This window comes from Salvelinus namaycush, chromosome 6 (assembly GCF_016432855.1).
Source record: "Salvelinus namaycush isolate Seneca chromosome 6, SaNama_1.0, whole genome shotgun sequence".
Lineage (NCBI taxonomy): Eukaryota > Metazoa > Chordata > Actinopteri > Salmoniformes > Salmonidae > Salvelinus > Salvelinus namaycush.
Genome location: NC_052312.1, coordinates 29703533 through 29727028, shown reverse-complemented (window position 1 = coordinate 29727028; position 23496 = coordinate 29703533). Strand labels below are relative to the sequence as shown.

Sequence of the window (23496 nt, the reverse complement as noted above, 5' to 3'; positions counted from 1 at the left end):
TCCAGACATGTCAGATCAGTTATAACGCCAAGGACTGGAGGAAGGACGGATTCATCTTCAGAGTATTTGAACAGAACCTTTTCCTCTCTATAGTCTGGTTCAAGGCCTTCCCTCTTTTAGATCCCACTCTAGCTTCAATAAAGAACCACAGTCCCCATACCATATCTGTCACCTAAGTGCTTCAACCCAACCTTGTGGCTTACTGTATCAAAGGTCTTCAAAGGGTTACAATCATGGTCACTTCTTAGGATATAAGCACTTGGGTGTGTATACAATACAGCACATGATCAGACTGCATTACTTAGAAAGCCATAACAACACGCATACAAGTCTTAACCTGGCTTTGTTTAGGATTAGGCTACTAAATTAGAAATCAGGTGAATAATTTATTAACATTGTGTAACCACTTTGTAGGATTATTGATATAATTGCTGGCCTGTTTTGGCTGTTTTGAAAGACTCGTAAGAGTCGTTAGCAGTCGTGTTTCTTGGGCGTGTTAGATATGTGAAATACAGCCCAAGGCAGCCCTTGACGCTCAAGGCAGAAGTTGTTCCTAACCATCTCGGATCAGATTACACAAGACTCACTGCCAACCAGAACCATTAGGGGATCTCAACACGTCTGACCCTGTGTCAGTGGTTAGGGATTATGGGGACCACTTCTAACCATGTGCCATCTGTCCCCTCTCATCTCTCAGTGGTGTACGAGGGCTGTCCCAAGGCCTTCGACCAAGGGATCTGGTGGCCTAAGACCAAGTTTGGCCGTCCTGCAGCCATGAACTGTCCCAAAGGATCTATCGGTGAGTTCCTCTGCACGCAACACAGCTCTTATGATAGCAGGTACAGTCACAATAATACAAAGCCCAATTCGTACGGATATCAAATGCTTCAAAGGATTTTATTCATAATAAAGATTGTATGGGTGGAGAAGGGAGGTTATGTACTGTGGAGTCCCTTAGTTCAAGGCCTTCGGGCTGTTCCTAACACCTCTTTCTTGTCGAGGGAACTCATTAACGCAGCACACTAACGAGGCCATCTCATTGGTCTATCAGGGCCTTTTGAGATTTGTCGTCGGCCAATGGTGTTAAAGAAACTCTGTCTCTGGAGGGCAGCAGCCGGAGACAGAGACAAAACACAGGGTATTGTGTAGAAGACTTGGCAACATCTGCTTGGAGACACATTCATAATACTGCAGAACCGTTTGTGTGTGTGTGTGTGTGTGTGTGTGTGTGTGTGTGTGTGTGTGTGTGTGTGTGTGTGTGTGTGTGTGTGTGTGTGTGTGTGTGTGTGTGTGTGTGTGTGTGTGTGTGTGTGTGTGTGTGTGTGTGTGTGTGTGTGTGTGTGTGTGTGTGTGTGTGTGTGTGTGTGTGTGCGCGTGTGTGTGTGTGTGGTCGCCTACTCCACATAGAGCCTTAGCAGTAGAGACAATATGGGCAGGGCCAAGATGTAACATCACTGACCTGTTCCCATTAAACCACAGTAACCTCCCTAGTTACCCCCTTAGTTACTCTTGTCACCACGGAAACCCGTTGTTGCCCCGCAGGACTCTCTTGGGCTGTTTTTATTGGGTGACTCGCCTTGGCTCACATCAACCAACTGTCAGTTCTAACCGTAAAGTCTTTTCTCTGTTTAATGCTTGTTTGGAATTAATGGTAATGACGTTGGCATTTAGATTGTGCTTTTAACTAATTTATTATATGAAGTAACTCCCCATTTTCACCCATGTGTAGAGAGCCACCTGGTGCTAGGAAGAGACGGTTGAACTCTTTCACACCCCAATATTCCTTTTTGTTTTTTCTATTCTTACTGTGACTATAGCGATCATTGAACTTGTTTATTTTCTAACTGTAGGAACTGCCATCCGCCACTGCAATGATGAAAAGGGCTGGCTGCCTCCTGAACTCTTCAACTGTACCACAGTCTCCTTCTCCCAGCTCATGAAGATGGTGGGTGTGCTCCTCTTATCCAGTCCAAGTTCACTCATACAGAGACCTATTTTAACTACAGACGTGCACATGCACAGCTCTTTCTTAACTTGCAAATCTCCCACTGAAAGATTATGCAAAATTTGGAGTCACTTATGCGAATCTAGAGTTCAGTGGTGAAAGTAAGCCGGTACGCATCCCAGCAAAATAAATACTGGTAAAAAGTGAGCCTATCACAAGTAACACAAAATGGCAAAAAAAAAAACTATAGGCTATTAGACCATTATTTAACATTACTGAATGTCAGCCACATGGAAAATGTGCAAATTGCTCCAAATTGCATTGTGGTTCAACGAGAGCACTTACATTTTGCCAAAGCGGAGATGAATGGTCAAGACGTGCGAGGACAAGGCACAAAGTAGTGGCTGAGACCGAGCAGTGCAGATGAGTGGCTGAGATCGAAGCGCGCGTTAATAACAGTGGACATCCATTCGGGCTACACGTGTAGGCCTAACGACAATCGCAGAATGTCAGTGCATTACAAGTGGGTGTTTTACAACAGATGTCTCTTTCCATTCATCAAATTGTGGGTCAACAGAGCACTGTTGGGGTTTGGATGCTGGAATTATTTTGTGAGTGGACGAACGTGCGTGGATAGCCTACAGGTGTGTCTTTTAAAGTGATTGTTTGACAGTCAGATGAAAACATCATGACTGGTTGTGTTTATTCCACATGAAAAGGCATAGATGGCGTGTCCATGAGGCTAGGGGAAGCTAAGCTTCCCCTAGCCTTCCCTAAAGCTTCCCCTAGCCTTCCCTAAAGCTTTCCCTAAAGTAAATTGAATTAAATTGCCAATAAAAAAATCCTAATTAGCTTACTTCTGTCTATACATAAATAAATACAATCTTTTGAAATGTGCTACTACACCAGAAAGCATGATTTGGCCACAGAGGATCATTAGCTTTTTTTGTTGTTGCAGTGGATTGTTTTAAATCACATGGCCAACACTCGCAAGGGCCCGCAATTGGGCAGCGCACTCGGCAAATACCAAATAGATGAACGTTGAGTTGTGACTGTCAGTGAAAAGCAGAGAGACGCAGCCAGGCATATTGTAATATTTAAAAATACAATCGTGGAAAACCGGTTTGGAAAGCAAATGGCTATTGCTGTGAAGAGATGACAATGAAAAGACTCCAATCTGTCTTTTAGTTATCAAAATTCTCAACTTAATTGAGCGAACAGTAGCCTACCTTATTGGCACTAGCGGAGAACATCAGCCATATCTCCGGTGAGTGTGCATATTCACTGTCTTTATCATTGCGTCACTGCCACTTTTGTTGGTTTTTGGACAATCATTTCCTCCTCCAGGTTAGATGGACGTCATATTGTATTTGCGTCTCCCCCTTTTCATAGGCCGATTATATGGATCCGACAACGTCGTTTTTATTGAGCTGTTTGTCAATGGCAGCAAAGTAGGCTACCCTGTAATTTTTGTCGTATTAAAACAGTTTCTGTTCATGTCTCCAGTCTTATAAAGTGTAGTAGAATTGCATGAAATGTGTTTATAAAAGGCCAACAACAAATGCATGTGATAGGCCGATAGCTTGTAGCCTAGGCCTACTCTACACCGCTACGTGCTGCACTGAACAGTCTTTTTTGCAACCAGTGATTGAGTTATATTATGACTATCCAATCTAGACTATCCAATCTAATCATCACATTAGGAAAAGTAGGTTCTCTTACATAAGTCGGCAAATGCGAGGATGCATGGAATGCTTTATGACAAAGGTGCATGTTTATGGTGAAAATGTGCTTCCTCAAACACGCTGCCTGTTAAAAGGTATTGCATGTTAAAAGTGATATGACAAATCTTTACTTGGTCTAGGCTACTAGGCCCACAGAGATCCTATATGAAATGAATAGGTGCGTGTGCTTGGGTGTCGCGTATCGGTAATAAATTCAATCTACTTTCACCCCTGGTTAGGATTCATCTATTAGTACCAACCTACCACAGACAGTCCATATAGCTGTAACTGTCTCCAGTATCTGTCTGTGTTCTTGACCTCCTTCTCTTCCCCTCCGTCCCTCCAGAATGAGGAGATGCATCGTAACGAGTCCAGGATGGATGGCGAGCGCTCCAAAGCGATCGTCCGCCTGCTCCACAACGCCACCAACCACACGGACAGCTACTACGGCAACGATGTGAAGACAGCATTTCAGCTGCTGACCAGGGTCCTCCAGTACGAGAGTCAGCAGACAGGCTTCGATCTCACCGCCACGAGGGACGCAGAGTTCAACGAGGTCAGAGTTTGTTGTTTTTTAAATCTTTGAATACAACATTGCAAGGATGCTGATTGCAAACTGTCTAATTGCAATATATATATCTTTTTTATAAAGATTAGTTTTTGTATGCACAGTATTTCTCTCAGGGACCATGCACTAGTTGTCTGTTGTGTCAGGTGCATTACCAGTGCATTATTCAGGAGTAGCCTACTGGGTTCAGTTACACTGGGAAGACTGGAGGAATACTGCCCTCCACTGGCTCTCTCCCAGTTCCACTGACAGGGGAAGCTGACCTGGCCAATGTGAACGCAGGTTGGAATTTATTTCGATGACCCGTGTACTGGAGGCAGCTCTGCAGAGTGGTCACTAGCTGGCACAGCCACAACGTCCTATAATCTGATTTTAAACATAACATGAACCACACTGCTGACTGGCCCATCTAGCGGAAACTGCTCAGTTCTCGTTGCAGGGAAAGATTCATGACAATAAACGTCAACCTGCAATATGAAATCTACAAAAATCTGAGCTATTTTATATCTCCACATTTTATTATGGCATTTCTCTTTAGGTTGTGAATGTTTTAGGTCACCTATCTCATACAGGCCTACGTGAGCAGGTAACTTTTGCTACTCCAGGACTTAAAATGAATTAGACAGGAGTGACAGAGTTGGAGCTGTGCCCATATTCAAAGCGACTTACTGTCAGACCGTCCTGCTCTGTATTGTTAAACCCTTCAGAACCTGGTGAGAGCGGGCAGTGCCATCCTAGACCCTGGCACCAGAGACCACTGGGAGCAGATCCAACGCTCTGAGGGGGGAACCGCCCACCTGCTGCGCCACTTTGAGGATTACACCAACAACCTGGCACGGAACATGAGGAAGACCTACCTCATACCATTCACCATCGTCACTGACAATATGAGTGAGTGAAGACACATTTACAGACCAATGAAGAGAGGATTTTAGAGAGTCTAGGAGCAGATTCCTAACTCCCTAACACAGAATTTGAACAAATCGTCCATTGATAATTCGCCTTTGGGTAAACTGTAGTCAAGTTTTACTCCCATTCAGTGCAATTATAATATATCACCTTTATTTGGTAATGAGCTGGTCTTGATGTGTGGTTCTTTCTCTCTCCTTAGTCATTGTTGTTGATTACCTGGACACGTCCGTCCCTGAGCAGGCCTCATTCCCTCGCTTCCATGAGATCCAGGAGTACTACCCCAAAGACCTCACGTCCTCTGTCCATTTCCCACAGTTCAACACTAGGGCCCAGGAGGTCCCCGACAAAGGTACAGTCTGCTCACACTACCACTGGAATACTGCAAACTGTACAAGCTCGTTTGGGCTGTAATCTTTCAGAACCTTTCAGATTTGTGGGTGACCTACCGATTTAAACAGATCCCGTGCTTGTAGTCAAGCTCAAGCAGTCGTGTAACACAATCTCACACCAAGACTCAAAATGAATCAGCCGTGATTTGTATTCATATTTATTATGGATCCCCATTAGCTGCTGCCAAGGCAACAACTACACTCACTTCCTGGGGTCCAGCAAAATGAAGGCAGTTAAAATACAATTTCAAAAATCATTGCATTACATTTCACAACAGATTTCACATCACATTAAGTGTGCGCCCTCAGGTTACTACTCTACTACCACATATCTACAGCACAAAATCCATGTGTACGTATGTTATCATGTGTGTGTGTATGTATGTTATCATGTGTGTGTGTATGTATGTTATCATGTGTGTGTGTATGTATGTTATCATGTGTGTGTGTATGTATGTTATCATGTGTGTGTGTATGTATGTTATCATGTGTGTGTGTATGTATGTTATCATGTGTGTGTGTATGTATGTTATCATGTGTGTGTGTATGTATGTTATCATGTGTGTGTGTACGTATGTTATCATGTGTGTGTGTATGCCTCGTCACAGTCCCCGGTGTTCCATTTTTATATCTGTATTTTTACTGCTTGCATGAGTTACTTGATGTGGAATAGAGTTCCATGAAGTCATGGCTCTGTGTAGTACCGTGCCTCCCGTAGTCTGTTCTGGGGACTGTGAAGAGACGTCTTGTGGCATGTCTCTTGGGGAATGCATGGGTGTCTGAGCGGTGTGCTAGTAGTTTAAACAGACAGCTCGGTGCATTCAGCACGTCAACACTTCTTACAAATACAAGTAGTGATGAAGTCAATCTCTCCTCTACTTTGAGCCTCTCCTTTACAGAATTCAAAATGACAATGCTTGTCTTTCATAATTTGGATCAGTTATACATGGATGTGTAGGTTCAGAAATAGTTGTTGGCATGTCATGCCTACGTTTGCTAATCATAGCAATGAAAAAAACATTAAAGTAGTTGGCAATATTAGTGGGTTTTGTGATGAATGAGCCAGCTGATTCAGTAAATGATGGAGCCGAGTTTGCCTTTTTGCCCAAATTTTTTATTTAAGGTCCAAAGCCTTTTACTATTCTTTATATCATTTATCTTTGTTCTAATGCATCAGTGGGTCCCAATCTACTATGTAGCAAGGACTTTAATAGGTGTAACTCTCTCACTCTCACTCTCTAGTAGTCGAGCCCAGCCCCAGCGTCGAGCCCTCTCAGACCGACGCCCCTGAAGAGGATCACAACCTATCCAATAAGAGACGCCGCCATGTCGAGCCCGCCGCCCCCCTGCCTGTTGCCGTGGTGATAGTGTTCAGGTCGTTGGGTCAGCTCCTCCCTGAGAGATACGACCCGGACCGTAGGAGCCTCAGGTAACCAGCACTTTACTACATTTTTCCACACTTTACTTCAATCTTTCATAAAATCGGACATAACCAGACACTGCCTTTATCAATTTCTATGTGGCTAATCTAGCCATCATAATAAAGATATAATGTATGTCATAAATTACTCAAGCGTGGCAACAGATATGGCAACTGTGTTTGCGTTGGCACAAACCATTGTTTACTTTAGGTGCCATTATTGCCCTGGCATACTGTGGGTGTTTGTCTCACATAGCATTGCCATGCTGTCTCTTTCAATCTTTCACTGTATACATTTAGACCACTCAAAACTCTATATATGATTCAAACATATCATTACAAATGAAAACATACACGTAAGTGTAAGGCGGAGTTAAATGTGGAACAGTTTGGTTGGTATGTCATAATATTTAGCGCTGTGTGTGTATATGATAGCTGCTACACTGGTACTAGAAGGGCTCAGAAAGCACTATTTGGCCGGTCGCCAAGTGGCCACAAACAGCTGAGAATGTATATTTTGGGAATACCCTAAAAGGAGTGTTTGCGGTCATACGTGCGTAAACAGTACTTCAAAAGTTATCAAAATGAGGGTGCCCGTTCATGCTTGCTCATATGTATATGTGTTGTGTGTGAGCAGGCTGCCCAACCGTCCAGTGATCAACACCCCCATAGTGAGCACGTTGGTGTACAGCGAGGGTTCGCCCCTCCCTTCTCCCCTTGACCCCCCCATCACACTGGAGTACACACTACTGGAGACAGAGGAGAGGACCAAACCTGTGTGTGTGTTCTGGAATCACTCCATCGCGTGAGTACTACATACGCACACACGCACGCACACACACACACTCTTTACATGGTATTTATTCTCTTTCCTGTGTGTGTGTGTGTGTGTGTGTGTGTGTGTGTGTGTGTGTGTGTGTGTGTGTGTGTGTGTGTGTGTGTGTGTGTGTGTGTGTGTGTGTGTGTGTGTGTGTGTGTGTGTGTGTGTAGGATTGGTGGTACGGGAGGCTGGTCGTCTAAGGGATGTGAGCTGCTGAACAGGAACAACACACACATCAGCTGTCAGTGTGACCACATGAGCAGCTTCGCTGTGCTCATGGACATCTCCAAGAGAGAGGTAGGCTCATAGAGATACACTGTACATAACTCTAAATATAGTTGTAATTATATTGCTATGGGGGGGTAGTTAATGTCCTCTCACTGTTTGCTGCTACCGAGTTTGATTATGATCTTTATTTGAGCTAGTTATATAACAATCTAATACACGTCTCTCCCTCCTTTCTCTTCCCCTCCCCTCTCCCCAGCATGGTGACGTGTTACCCCTAAAAATTGTGACCTACACCACGGTGTCAGCCTCCCTGGTAGCCCTGCTCCTCACCTTCATCCTGCTGGCTCTACTCAGGAAGCTACGCTCTAACCTCCACAGCATCCACAGGAACCTGGTGGCCGCACTCTTCTTCTCCGAGCTCGTCTTCCTCATCGGCATCAACCAGACTGACAACCCGGTGAGAAACAATTTAACCTATGACCCCTGACCTCTTACTGTGACTTCTATGACCCTAACCCTGATGAATCGACCAGGCTGACAACCTGGTGAGATAAATGGAACTAAGGAAGCCTAATTGTGACCTCTAACCATGACCCTGACCTCTAATCTCTGACCCATCAACCAGACTGAAACCCCAGGGACTGAACACTAAGGAACCCTGACCTCTAAACTCCTGAAAATGACATTGACATTGACAATTGACATTGATTAGCAGGGATAGTTTGGAATGTTTAGTATTTGTGATATGAATGAAAAAGATCTTGGGTTTTTGGTAGCAGTCCTGATTCTTAAGCTTAAGTGCCTCTGTTCTCTCTGCTTAGAGCACAGGTGTGCTTTCCATTGTATTCACAGTTACATTTCATTCTTGAATTACCACTTCTGTAAATGATGTGGATTATGGAGTCGCCACATTTTGTTTACACATTGAAGGGATCACCTGGGATAACCCCAGGAATACAGCCCTGCAGCCATTTTCTCCCTGGCGTTATGGGAATTCATCGTTGTTGTTGAGCTGAGAAAAGAGTCCAGCTCTACAACATCACTATGGAAAGTCTTAGTGTCTGTCTGCCCGCACAGGTTTCTCTTTTTGTCCAAAATCACATTGCAATGTTTAAAACACACTAACAACCCACGTTCATTAAATATGCACACACAAACACACCTCTCAGTCCCCCCACATACACACTCCTCCCCAACATATGCAGTATTTGTCCTATTCCTGTAGTGTGGTGGATTTTCAGGTAGGATAAGGGATAAAGCAGGGATTTCTGTTTCAGGTTCACGCCAGTTAGCGGTTTCTGGTAAGTAGCTGCTATTTTTTTGCCTGTAGCCATTCAGATACTGGTGCCGACAGGAGCTTAGAGGGATCGGTCCTACCTGAGAGTTTGTCTTTTTCTGCTCTATTTGTTGGGGGGGATTATACATCTGATGCGTCACTGATAGTGTTAGAGCTACGGAATTTACTGTACTGGATGTGTAACGGGTGTCCTCCTCCTCTTCAGACGAAGAGGAGGAGTAGGGATTGGACCAAAGCGCAGCGTGATAATTGGACATAATGAAGTTTATTAAAGTAGAAACGAAAACCGAAAACACTTCAACAAACTACAAAATAACAAAACGAAGTAGACAGACCTGAACATGGAACTTACATAAATAACCGAAGAACTCACGAACAGGAACAGACTACATCAAACGAACGAACAAACCGAAACAGTCCCGTGTGGTGCAACATACACAGACACAGAAGACAATCACCCACAAACAAACAATGTGAACAGCCTACCTTTATATGGTTCTCAATCAGAGGAAACTTCAAACACCTGTCCCTGATTGAGAACCATATAAGGCTAATTACACCTGACCTAAACATAGAAACAGAAAACATAGAATGCCCACCCCAATTCACGCCCTGACCAACTAAACACATACAAAAATAACAGAAAACAGGTCAGGAACGTGACAGGATGGGACTAACCATTTCTCTGTTGGCTAAAAATAGATTCCCTATTTAAGGCACTCTGAGATGCCGATACTGTGTATTCGCATAGCATGCGATTCCTTTAACTTGTAAGTGCAGTATAAAGGTTTGCCTATAAGCAAGTAATCTAATAGTGTATTTTGACTTAAACATTTTTTTTTTAGGTACATTGGTGCAATTTACTCTGAAATGCACACACATACACACTAATAGGCCTGATGTCCCTCTGGGCCTGTGATAATAGAGACATGCTGTTACTGGTGCCTAACTGTTTGAGCCTCGGGGGCAGTAGACCCTGTCACAGACAGACATACAGGTCTGAGTCTGTCTCCATAGACTCTGTTACTGTTCAAATTCAAATCAACTTCTTTTATATCATGAGCTTTACAGAAACCCAGCGTTAAAACCTCAGAGCAAGCAATGCAGAGGCAAAAGCACAGTGGCTAGACAAAACTCCCTAGAAGGCAGGAACATACAAAGAAACCTAGAGAGGAACCAGGCTCCGAGGGCTGGCCATTCCTCTTCTGGCTATGCTGTTACAACAGTAGTAACGATTGACTCTTACTCACTGACTCACCCTCTGTTTTTCTGAAGTTAGAAGCCTAGCCGTGTGTGTGTTTGTGTGTCAGTGCTGTGGAATGCTGTCATCAGTCACAGCCCTGAGCCGTCTTCTGTTAGATTGATGACCCTCAGCTCCGTGATCTAGCTCTAGTCCTCTCCCTCCCCTACCTGCTGGGGGATTCCCAAGAACCCTGCATTCTTCCTGGAACAAGGGAAGGAGGGAGATAAAGAAAAGTAGAGCGAGATGGAGGGAGGGAGAGAGCGAGACCCACTCAGGGCTATACAGAGTGTACAAAACATTATGAACACCTGCTTTCCATGACATAGGTGAATCCAGGTGAAAGCTATGATCCGTTATTGACGTCACTTGTTAAATCCACTTCAATCAGTGTAGATGAAGAGGGGGAAACAGGTTAAATAAGGATTTGTAAGCCTTGAGACACTTGAGACATGGATTGTGTATGTGTGCCGTTCAGAGAGTGAATGGGCAAGACAAAACTCTAAGAAGGTGTTCTTAATGTTTTTGTACCCTCGGTGTAGTGTGGCCAGTGCTGAAGAATGGAACTTGGATTAGTGGTTCTCAATGTGATTGAAATGGATGTCCCTCGTGATCACTGACCTTGTCCCTCCGTGACTCTCTGTCTGTAGTTTGTGTGTACGGTGATCGCCATCCTGCTCCACTACTTCTACATGTGTACGTTTGCCTGGATGTTTGTGGAGGGCCTCCACATCTATCGCATGCTGACGGAGGTCAGGAACATCAACCACGGTCACATGAGGTTCTACTACGCCATGGGCTGGGGCATACCTGCAATCATCACAGGTGAGGACACACGCATGACGTAGGCACACACAGATGCACATGCAGACACACACACACACACACACACACACACACACACACACACACACACACACACACACACACACACACACACACACACACACACACACACACACACTTAAACTCAGTCACCCCAATCCCAGGTAAACAAACCTAGTCACATCCATGAGTCAGAAGGCATGTTGTCTGTATTCTGGTGTACTGCGACTCTTTGATCCCTGTGGGAAACCTGGAGGAGAGGGAGGGAGAAAGAGAGAGAGCGAGAGCAGTAGGAAAAGCCAGATAATATGAGGGAGAGCGCAGAGAGAGAGAGGGAGAAAGAGAGAGAGCGAGAGCAGTAGGAAAAGCCAGATAATATGAGGGAGAGCGCAGCGAGAGAGAGAGAGAGAGAGAGAAAGAGAGAGAGCGAGAGCAGTAGGAAAAGCCAGATAATATGAGGGAGAGCGCAGAGAGAGAGAGAGAGAGAGAAAGAGAGAGAGCGAGAGCAGTAGGAAAAGCCAGATAATATGAGGGAGAGCGCAGAGAGAGAGAGAGAGAGAAAGAGAGAGAGCGAGAGCAGTAGGAAAAGCCAGATACTATGAGGGAGAGTGCCGAGAGAGAGAGAGGGAGAAAGAGAGAGAGCGAGAGCAGTAGGAAAAGCCAGATAATATGAGGGAGAGCGCAGAGAGAGAGAGAGAGAAAGAGAGAGAGCGAGAGCAGTAGGAAAAGCCAGATACTATGAGGGAGAGTGCCGAGAGAGAGAGAGGGAGAAAGAGAGAGAGCGAGAGCAGTAGGAAAAGCCAGATACTATGAGGGAGAGCACAGAGAGAGAGAGAGAGAGAGAGAGAGGAAGCGAGCAGAAAAGAGCAAGCGGTGGAAAGAGAGAGAGAGAGAGAGAGACATCCTGAAGTCTCTGTCTGGTAGTAGTCTCCAGTGCTATATGTCTCCTCCTGTCCTGAAGACTTCCTCTAGTGGATTAGACCGGTGTCTGCTGATGCCAGTCGGCCCATAATGCTATATCACCTTCCACCCTGGCACACGCACAAAGCCTGGGGAGAGAGTAAGACCCTAACCCAGCCCAGCTCCTCTCTTCACTCGTGGATAACACCAGTAGATAACACCGTCGTGCACTAGAGTGAGGTGTTTTATGAAGCCTCTGTGCATGTCTATGGATTTGAATGAAGGAAGAACGCCTGTACACAGTATACGCTGTCCCCGCATGGTTTGCTTGACCTGCAACGTCATTTGTGGACGAACCATGCACAGGCGTTCTAGACTTTCTCTGCTATTCTCTTCTCCCGTCAATAATAGCCCGATGCATCTACTTGCATAGGTTTTTTTTGTGGGGGTTTCTAATAGGTGCCTCTGATTTATTTAATGAAGAATTCTTGCACAGTGCAAATGTATTATTGGCCCAGTACAGGTGACGCTCATACTTTACCTGTAGCTAACACAGTCTTGATGTGTTTCTCTGGTTCTCCCCTCCTCAGGTCTGGCAGTGGGTCTTGACCCTCAGGGCTATGGGAACCCAGACTTCTGCTGGCTCTCTGTCCACGACACCCTCATCTGGAGCTTCGCAGGACCCATCTCTGTAGTCGTCCTGGTGAGTGCCTTTTTTTAACCTGTAACAGTGATAGATTTTGACTTACTGTACACGGTTCTTTTTAATGTTACGTTCTTCTTTTTCTTTCTTTCTTTCTCTGCTCGTTCTTCTCTCCTTGCCCTTTCCGTTTCTTTTTGTCCTTCCTTTGCTCTCTCTCTCTCTAATTCCTTAGTGAATGCCATGCCTGAGCCCTCTCTCCCCCAGTGATTTGCAGTTTAAGGTCTTGAGTGTATCTGTTGTTGACTGTAAGTGGATTACCCTGTTGTCTGCCATGGCACTAATGCTTGTCTCCATCTCTCTCCTCTCTCTCAGGTCAACATTGTCATCTTTGTACTGGCAGCTAAGGCATCCTGTGGACGCAGGCAGAGGTCCTTCGAGAAGTCTGGAGCCATGTAATTATTTTTACACACACACACACACACACACACACACACACACCCTTGAGATTAAGAACTTCAAAGGCCATTCTCTACATTCCATTGTTGAGCTACGCCTATGTTACATTAACCATCTATTAGTAGGACTTACGTGTGTGTCTCCTATGTTACATTAACCATCTATTAGTAGGACTTACGTGTGTGTCACCTATGTTACATTAACCATCTATTAGTAGGAATTACGTGTGTGTCTGTGGATGCGCGACTGTGTGGGTGTGCATCCATGCGTGTATGTATGAGTGTGTGCATGTGTGTGTTATATCGTGTGTGTGTGTGCATAATCCGAGTTTCTCCCTCTACCTCCCTCCCCCTACATAGTCCTGCTCTGAGGATAGCCTTCGTCCTCCTATTGCTCATCAGCGCCACCTGGCTGTTGGGCCTCATGGCAGTCAACAGTGATGTCATGACCTTCCACTACCTGTTCGCCATCTTCAGTTGTCTGCAGGTGAGGGGTCAGGGACAGGGCTCAGGGTTAAAAGGTCACGGGTCAGGCTGTACAGTCATTCACGACTCTAGAGGTTAAAACTCTCAGCCTTACTGTACACCAGCCGTTACAAAATCCGTTCTCTTCATTAGGCCAGGGCCTACATTCAAAAAGCGTGTCAGAGTAGGCATACTGATCTTCGATCAGTTTTGCCTTTTAGATCGTAATGAATAAGATTACATTGCCGGGGGGGACCTGGTCCTAGATCAGCACTCGTACTCTGAGACAATTTACGAATGCAGGCCCTGGCCTAATATCAGTGAAGAGAATGGATTTTTGAAAAAGGCTTTCACTGACCCTCTCTCTCTCTGTCTCCTTATAGGGCATCTTCATCTTCTTCTTCCATGTGATCTTTAATAAAGAAGTGAGGAAGAATCTGAAGAATGTCTTTACTGGGAAGAAGGCTTTACCGGATGAGTCCAGCACTACCAGAGCATCTCTACTGACTGTACGTATACACACGGATAAACACACACACATAAGGAGATGAACAGATGTCTTTACTGTCTAGTACTGACTGGTTTCTTTCTCCACACCCCTCTCCTCCTCTCTCACTCCCTCCCTCCCTCCTTCCAACCAATCCCCCCTCCTCCCTCCCTCCAGCGGTCTCTGAACTGTAACAACACGTACACTGAGGACGGTCCTCTGTACAGGTCAGCCATTGGGGAGTCCACTGTTTCTCTGGAGAGTGCCGTCAGGTCAGCCAAAAGCCACAGCAGCTACCTCGCTTACACACTCAGGTAACATGGTGGCTGCCGCATGGCTATGGCAATGGCATAACTGTCTGCCCTGTCTCAGTCTGGATCTCCCTTTTTTTCTCTGTTACTCTTTTGATCTCTGAGCCATCTCTCTCTCTCGCTCTCTCTCTCACCACACTAACCCCAGTTACAGCCTCCACAGCATCTCTGAGCCCTCTCTCTCTCTCTCTCTCTGTTGATTTCTAGACTGTTTTTCTACCTTACTGAATGTTATTTCACACGCATGCAGGCAAAGCATGGCTCAGCTTAACACAGCAGTGTGTCAACGACAAGCACACACACACACTTACACAGGTCAACTAGGGCTAGTCCCAGTGGGTGGGGAGTGTCGGCCTGGAGGAGGGAGGTATATACAGTACCTGGTAGAATATTTCAGACACACACAGCTGGCCTCTGGCAGTTAGGCTTGTTGGGGCTGGAGCCTAGCTAACTCCTAGATCAGAAAGCATCAGACAGGTTAGCTACAATACAGTATTGCTGTAGGCCCTCTGGCTAATGTCTATAAGGAATCTATAAGAGTTTGGAAAAGGTATTACTCTGACATTATGTTCAGGGAAAAGAGACTAAATGGGGGGGGTAATACACTTCATCCATTGCCCAGGTGAAGTTCGTCATCATGGCCTCCCGAGTGGCGCAGCGGGCATCGCAATGCTAGAGGCGTCACTATAGACCCGGGTTCGATCCCAGGCTGTGTCGCAGCCGGCCGCAGCCGGGAGACCCATGAGGCGGTGCACTATTGGCCCAGCGTCGTCCTAGTTAGGGGAGGGTTTGGTCGGCCAGGATTTCCTTGTCCCATCGCGCTCTAGCGACTCCTTGTGGCGGGCCGGACTTCGGTTGCCAGTTGTACGGTGTTTCCTCCGACACATTGGTGCGGCTGGCGTTCGGCTTAAGCGAGCAGTGTGGCTTGGCAGGGTCGTGTTTCGGAGGACGCATGGCTCTTGACCTTCGCCTCTCCGGAGTCCGTACGGGAGTTGCAGCGATGGGACAAGACTGTAACTACCAATCGGATATCACGAAAAAGGGGTGAAAAGTCAAAAAGGGGAAAAAAATAAATAAGAAAATTAAGTTTGTCATCAGTTCTTCTGCTGCTCTACAGTAAGTTCAAAGGATCCAATGTGATGACATCTAGACGTGTAACTAACCTCCGTTTGGCCTGCTCTCTGATGTAGGGGTGACTCTGGTCAGAAGCCCAGTGTGTCGTCGGCAACAGCGAAAGCAGGACACACTGACCTGGACGGATCTCTGTTCCACAGGAACGGCACTAAAGGAGGAGACGGTAAGCCGCATCATGATCCGATTCAAACTCCATCAAACTGTCCTTTTTTCATGAAAGAGTTGATGGAGATGGGGTGCAGTCTACACAGCAAGTGAGCTGTGTGTCTGTATAATTCATGTGTTGCTCTTTCTCTCTTTTTGTCTGTTGGTCTCCCTCTCTCTTTCTCTCAGACTCGGACTCGGATAGTGAGTTGTCTGTAGATGAACACAGCTCGTCCTATGCCTCGTCTCACTCTTCCGACAGCGAAGATGATGACATGGACATCAAGCCCAAGTGGAACAACGAGAGACAGCCTCTACACAGCACACCTAAAGGGACCAGCATTGCGCCCAAAGGTAGCCATCCATTTCCAATCCAAAACACCCCTCACCGGTACCTATCAAAACATCCATGGTCTCACTGCTTCATTCTTAATGACTCACTGATAAGATGACGTAAGTCTGAGAATACATTATAACTGGATTATAGTGCATTATACCTGCAGACTTTACAGTAAAGTAAAGTGTTATCGACATATTTATTATTGTACTGTGGTATGGTAGTACTACCTACAACCAAAGTACTGATTGGCTCATATTTCTTCCTCCTCTGACCCTAGTGGAAGTAGTGTCCAATCACGTGAAGCCTTACTGGCCCAAGGAGGCGACAACAGCCAGTGACAGCGAGGATCCTGGGGGTGCAGAACGGCTGAGGGTGGAGACCAAGGTGAACGTGGAGATGCACCAGGAGAACAAACTCAACCATGTAGGCGAGAGAGGAGAGACACCCCAGGACAGGGAGACCCCCACTAGGGAGAATGGACCTCCCAGTCTACCCTCCAATGGACCCTCCAATGGGCCTCCAAGCCTACCCAACAGCACTCATCAACCTGAGCCGAAGAAGGGTGCGATATGTAGACATTCCTAATTTAGTTAATTTTTGTTGTTGGTTTGTTTGTTTGTTTGTTTGTTCATTCATTCACTTGTTTGTTCATTCATCCAAGCATACAATATATTGGCCCTGTAACTGGGTCTTTGTCCATTTGTGAACGTTTTTTTATTACACCCAAAACAAATCTAAAGAGATTCTGTGTTCTTCCCATCTCAGGCATCCTGAAGAACAAGATCACGTACCCTCCTCCCTTGACCGACAAGAACATGAAGAACCGACTGAGAGAGAAGCTGAGTGACTACAACCCTCCCACCATCTCTTCCTCCATCCCTCCACCCGTCATCCCTCCATCTAAGACCCCCTCCGTGGCCTCCAACGACGGGGTGCACCCCGTATCTCTGGGCAAGAGCAACAGCGCAATCATCAAGCCGCCGATTGCCCCACGGCCACAATTACCACAGAATGGGGGCGTGGCTATGAGCATGAAGGCGATAACAACCAACGGAGGCAACGAATCAGACTCAGAGTGGGTAGTCGCGTGATGATGTGATTCTGTGTGTGGTGTTTTTCAGTAGAGCTGAGAATGCAGCGCAACTCAGCATGAAGTGATGTATGAATCCTTTTAGCCTAAATAGTGAATGAGTGGATTTTTTTTTTATGTCAAATTGCATCTGAATGGTACTTCATTATAGACACTTTAATGACACGCATCTGTTGATCATGGAGTCTATTGATGCTGACCTGCATGTGTTAGGTGAAGTTATCACATAGGGAGGACATATTTCGCTGTTGCACATGTCTATGTGTACTGTATGAATGAAAGTTCCCATCCTACATATGAATGCTGCACGTGGTTGTACACTGTTTAGTGGTGTTAGCCTGCATCCCTACCTGCACACATCTAACCCAGCATGTCTCCCCTCCCTCCCTCTATCCTTCCCTCCCCTCCCTCTATCCTTCCCTCCCCTCCCTCTATCCTTCCCTCCCTCCCTCCCTCTATCCTTCCCTCCCTCCCTCCCTCTATCCTTCCCTCCCTCCCTCTATCCTTCCCTCCCTCTATCCTTCCCTCCCTCCCTCCCTCTATCCTTCCCTCCCTCCCTCTTTCCCTCCCTCCCTCTCTCCTTCCCCCTCACTCCCTCCCTCTATCCTTCCTGTTCTCCCTCCCTCCCTCTTTCCCTCCCTCCCTCTCTCCTTCCCCCTCACTCCCTCCCTCTATCCTTCCCTCCCTCCCTCCCTCTATCCTTCCCTCCCCTCCCTCTATCCTTCCCTCCCTCCCTCCCTCTATCCTTCCCTCCCCTCCCTCTATCCTTCCCTCCCTCCCTCCCTCTATCCTTCCCTCCCCTCCCTCTATCCTTCCCTCCCCTCCCTCTATCCTTCCCTCCCCTCCCTCTATCCTTCCCTCCCTCCCTCCCTCTATCCTTCCCTCCCTCCCTCCCTCTATCCTTCCCTCCCTCCCTCCCTCTATCCTTCCCTCCCCTCCCTCTATCCTTCCCTCCCTCCCTCCCTCTATCCTTCCCTCCCTCCCTCCCTCTATCCTTCCCTCCCTCCCTCCCTCTATCCTTCCCTCCCCTCCCTCTATCCTTCCCTCCCCTCCCTCCCTCTATCCTTCCCTCCATTCCCTTTTCTCTCCCGTAACAGCGGCAGTAATGAAACTTCAATCTGACCCAGCAGGAAAACCAGAGTCTCTCTGCCCTTATGAGAGGAGAAAAGATGATCTCTCACTGAAGTAGAGGAGAGAAGGAGGAGAATAAAGGAACAAGAGAAGAAAGGACAATGAAAGGAAAAGAGAGGAGAAAACAAGAGAGTAATGGAGAAAAGGGAGGCGAGAAAAGGATAGGTATAAAGAAAAAGAGAGCAGGTATCACACCCATGTGCAATGGAGAAGTGACCTCTCGCCCTTCACCTCTCACCCTCTTAATCTCGTAAGGAGAGCAGTATTACTGCAGAGCCCATGCCTGCCGGACTAAAGTAAAGACAAGAAAAGGGAATGTATGCATCAGACTTAACCAAGTAAAGGATGGGGTCCTACCTACTGGACTAATGGAACCTCCTGTGCCAAACCACATTTTTGAAATCCGTGAAGAAAGACTCCATCCCCCAGAATGAGTGACTCACATTGGTCGATCAGAGACTCTTAAGAGCCTCAGGACTGATACAGATATGGATGTATGACCACTGTGTGCCGGTACAGTCAGAGGTAATCCGGAGAAAGACTTCTAAGACTACAAATCCTATGGAGACCTACAGGAAGCTCAGGAGAAACTCAGAGACTTACCAACTGCCCTGTTCCTCCAAGCTAATCATAGAAAGAGGAGCATAGCTTTTCACCCAATGCTTTTAGAGTGTAATTAATATGTAGATATTTCCTCAAAAAAATCTATATTTTGTATTTGAACTGTGTCATCATGGATGAGACAAAACAACATATTTGTAAATTGAAAAGAAAATGCTTTTGTAAACACAACAATTGTAGAAATCCTTTGTCATTGTGGAGAAATCACACGCTGTTATAGGACATGTTCTTCTGTGGCTCAGACTAGCAAACCTGTGCCTTATCGTTGTGCAAACCATGCCCATCAGGCACTCCAGGAGTGCTCCCCCCCAAAAAAATTGAACACAGGTCAGCAGCACACACCCATTATTCTGCTTACCAAAGTAGATCAAGAACCACTGCAGTACATATATACGGTATGGAGTCTCTAATGTCAAGCTAACCACTACACAAGTAATGCCTTTATAACACTTCCTATCATGTGATCGGCACTGTACAAAATGTCTTATTTTTTTTTGTATGATCAAAGACACTGGAATCGTTTTGTAACACATGTATATTTATTTTTATGGTTTCAAGACACTAGAAAAAAATGATTGTAACTGTAAAATTAAAGATGACACGTTGATTTTTTTTTGTATGCCTTGTCTGAATTCTGACATCCCACCCACACATTATGAAAAGTGGAAATAATACCCTTAAGGAGGGAGATAAAACTGAAATGAGGATAACTGGGAACGAGGTCATGGAGGAAAGAAAAGAGATGTACTTTGAATGGTATTTTTCCTTAAAAGGTAGTGTAGCTATGTCTTAAATGACTCTCCCTGTATATCCTTACACTGTCCATGGAATGTAATGTCTCCTTACACTCCTTGAGACTGTCCTGTGCTGTGCCAGGCACAACTGGGAGTTTGTGTGTGTGTGTGTCTGGCTGGCTGATGGACTGTCTGACTTGCCAGCTGTGGGGTCCAAAGTCCAGACAGTGACTGAGGTCCAGGGCTAATCCTTTATGAAACAATGGTGCCTACCGGTCCTGCTGTGTGTGTGTGTGTGTGTGTGTCTCACTCTTCCAGTGTGGTTCCAGGGTACCGTACGTTCACATACCAGAAAGGGTCACACATGAAACAGAAGCAGTTAACCCCAGACATCACACACACATACACACACACACCCTACAGAACATGCTCACTGTACCAGGCAGGCACCCTGAGAGACAGTCAAACTCTCACACAGATTGTATTATCCACATAACGGGCAAACGTGAGTGTGTAATAGAAGGCACATTTTTGAAGTGCGTTGAGTTTTTCTTGACACCCTGATGAAGAGTTTAGGTATTTTATCACACTTTCTTAGTCGTTCTTTAACAAATGGCTCCATAAGTTCATGGAAAAGGTGACCTGGGTTTAAGCAATGAGTATTGATGATGATAAGGTGGATGAACAGGAATGTTTCCTGACTGAGACATATTCACAAAGCGTCTTAGAATAGGAGTTCTGATCTTGGATCAGTTTTGTCATGAAATGGGTTATATGGATTTTTATTTTACCAGGTAAGTTGACTGAGAACACATTCTCATTTACAGCAATGACCTAGGGAATAGTTACAGGGGAAAGAAGATGAATTAGGAGGAGCTGGGGATGATTAGGTGGCCATGATGGTATGAGGGCCAGATTGGGAATTTAGCCAGGACACCGGGGTTAACACCCCTACTCTTATGATAAGTGCCATGGGATCTTTAGTGACCACAGAGAGTCAGGACACCTGTTTAACGTCCCAACCGAAAGGCAGCACCCTACACAGGGAAATGTCCCCAGTCACTGAACTGGGGCATTTGGGATATTATAAAACATTTTGACCAGAGGAAAGAGTGCCTCCTTGTAGGGTTGGTCCTGGTTGGTCCCTGGACGGCCAACACCACTTCCAGCAGCATCTGGTCTCCCATCCAGGGACCGACCAGGACCAACCCTACTTAGCTTCAGAGGATGGGGAGGACCTGAGCTTAGACAAGCACTCCTGCTCTGAGATGCTTTATGAATACGGGCCCTGACCCCCCCAAAAAATGGTTTCTAGTTAATCTAGACTTTAACTATGACCCAGAGTTATTCCTTACCAAGTTACGCGGTCAGGGAAAACCCCTGGCCTAAATGATGACACTCAACAGCACCCTTTAAAGGGGCAATCTACAGTAGCTAAATAGATTTTTGGACTTGTGAATTAATGATTAAGGATTCTTGAAGAATATAACTTATAAATGCCTCGTGAGCTTTGTTCAACTGTCGTACCCCATCAGAACCCAAAATAAGCTTGTTTTGCTCCAATGTTTGTAAACAAAGTAAATGTAAACAAACACTATATAGCCTGGAAATATGGTTTAAACTATAATTTTGATATCATAGATGGTCAGTCTTTGCATCCATAGCTCTGTCTATGAATTTGAGTGGTTACATTTCTCTAGCCCCATTTTTACCGAAACAGGCCGGGATTGTTATTGTTTCAATTACTGTTATTGTTTCAATTGCTGATTGCCACTTTAAAGTAAAGCCACATGTTTTATTAAACTTTTGACATCACACATTCTCCTCCTGTACATTACAACCTACCTAAAAAGCAGGCATGATTATTCACCTCTCAGATCTGAATTCCAAGGTAAGCCTCTCGCCCTTTTCAGATTTGGGTATTTCAGCTCCAGCCTGACGCATCTCCTTTGCATAGAGTTGATCAGGCTGTTGATTCTGGCCTGTGGAATGTTGTCCCACTCCTGTTCAATAGCTGTGTGCGAAGTTGCTGGATATTGGCGGGAACTGGAACACGCTGTCGTACATGTCGATCCAGAGCATCTCAAACAGCTCAATGGGTGGTATGCAGGCCATGGAAGAACTGGGACATATTCAGCTTCCAGGAATTGTGTACAGATCCTTGCGACATGAGGCCTGAAGTGGTGGCGGTGGATGAATGGCACGACAATGGGCCTCAGGATTTTGTCACTGTATCTCTGTACATTCAAATTGCCATCATAAAATGCAATCGTGTTCGTTGTTCATAGCTTATGCCTGCCCATAACATAACCCATCCGCCATCATGGGGCACTGTTCACAACGTTGACATCAGCCAACCGCTCGCCTACACGAAGCCATAAAAACTGTCTTCCATCTGCCCGGTACAGTTGAAACTGGGATTCACCCTCGAACAGCACACTTCTCCAGCGTGCCAGTGGCCATCGAAGGTGAGCATTTGCCCACTGAAGTCGGTTACGATGCCAAACTGCAGTCAGGCTAAGACCCTGGTGAGGATTATGAGCATGCAGATGAGCTTCCCTGAGATGGTTTCTGACTGTTTGTGCAGAAATTATTCCGTTCTGCAAACCCACAGTTTCATCAGCTGTCCAGGTGGTTGGTCTCAGACAATCCCGCAGTTGAAGAAGCCGGATGCGGAGGTCCTGGGCTGGCGTGGTTACACGTGGTCTGCGGTTGTGAGACCGGTTGGACGTACTGCCAAATTCTCTAATATGACATTGGAGGTGGCTTATGGTAGAGAAATTAACATTAAATTCTCTGGCAACAGCTCTGGTGAACATCACTGAAGTCAGCATGCCAATTTCACACTCCCTCAAATCTTGAAACATCTGTGGCATTGTGTTGTGTGACAAAACTGCACATTTTAGAGTGGCCTTTTATTGTACCCAGCACAAGGTGCACCTGTGTGTAATAATCATGCTGTTAAATCAGCTTCTTGATATATGTCACACCTGTCAGGTGGATGGATTATCTTGGCAAAGGAGAAATGCTCACTAACAGGGATGTAAACAAATTTGTTAACAACATTTGCAAGAAATACGCTTTTTGTGCGTATGGAAGAACAGCACTATTTAGTAAAAACTTATACAGTAAGCAACAAACATCAACATACTACTCTTCCATTTGAGACTGGTGTAATTAGTCACGCCCCCCTACTAAGACGTTGCATGCATAGACCAATGGTTGCATTCCACATCATCGACTGTGTCATCGACCGACAGATTGCTATAAAATATGTGGTAAACTGATACATAAAATACATATTCAGGCGTTGTGAGATCTGGCTTTCGTCAAAGAATCCTCCATTTGCAGCAATTACAGCCTTGCAGACCTTTGTCATTCTAGTTATGAATTATCTGAAGAGATTCACCCTATGCTTCCTGAAGCACCTCCCACAAGTTGGATTGGCTTGATGGGCACTTCTTACGTGCCATACGGTCAAGCTGCTCCCACAACAGCTCAATAGGGTTGAGATCCGGTGACTGTGCTGGCCACTCCATTATAGACAGAATACCAGCTGACTGCTTCTTCCCTAAATAGTTACTGCATAGTTTGGAGCTGTGCTTTGGGTCATTGTCCTGTTGTAGGAGGAAATTGGCTCCAATTAAGCGCCATCCACAGGGTATGGCACGGT

At 45.8% G+C, this 23496-nt stretch overlaps 1 protein-coding gene across 1 annotated transcript in view; it reads left to right on the top strand.

Annotated features, from left to right (window-relative positions):
- LOC120049060 (cadherin EGF LAG seven-pass G-type receptor 1-like) overlaps positions 1-19701 on the top strand; it is a 126303-nt gene extending 106602 nt beyond the window's left edge. The window contains exons 19-38 of the mRNA XM_038995316.1: positions 698-799; positions 1851-1945; positions 4016-4225; positions 4945-5128; positions 5349-5498; positions 6781-6967; positions 7596-7763; positions 7949-8075; positions 8263-8463; positions 11194-11368; positions 12859-12971; positions 13284-13363; positions 13727-13853; positions 14215-14340; positions 14496-14632; positions 15820-15926; positions 16097-16261; positions 16525-16809; positions 17013-17322; positions 18435-19701. Coding sequence (XP_038851244.1) covers positions 698-799; positions 1851-1945; positions 4016-4225; positions 4945-5128; positions 5349-5498; positions 6781-6967; positions 7596-7763; positions 7949-8075; positions 8263-8463; positions 11194-11368; positions 12859-12971; positions 13284-13363; positions 13727-13853; positions 14215-14340; positions 14496-14632; positions 15820-15926; positions 16097-16261; positions 16525-16809; positions 17013-17322; positions 18435-18459 — 3074 coding nt within the window. The 3' untranslated portion in view covers positions 18460-19701. The remainder of the gene's footprint in view (positions 1-697; positions 800-1850; positions 1946-4015; positions 4226-4944; positions 5129-5348; positions 5499-6780; positions 6968-7595; positions 7764-7948; positions 8076-8262; positions 8464-11193; positions 11369-12858; positions 12972-13283; positions 13364-13726; positions 13854-14214; positions 14341-14495; positions 14633-15819; positions 15927-16096; positions 16262-16524; positions 16810-17012; positions 17323-18434) is intronic.
- The last annotated feature ends 3795 nt before the right edge of the window (positions 19702-23496 follow it).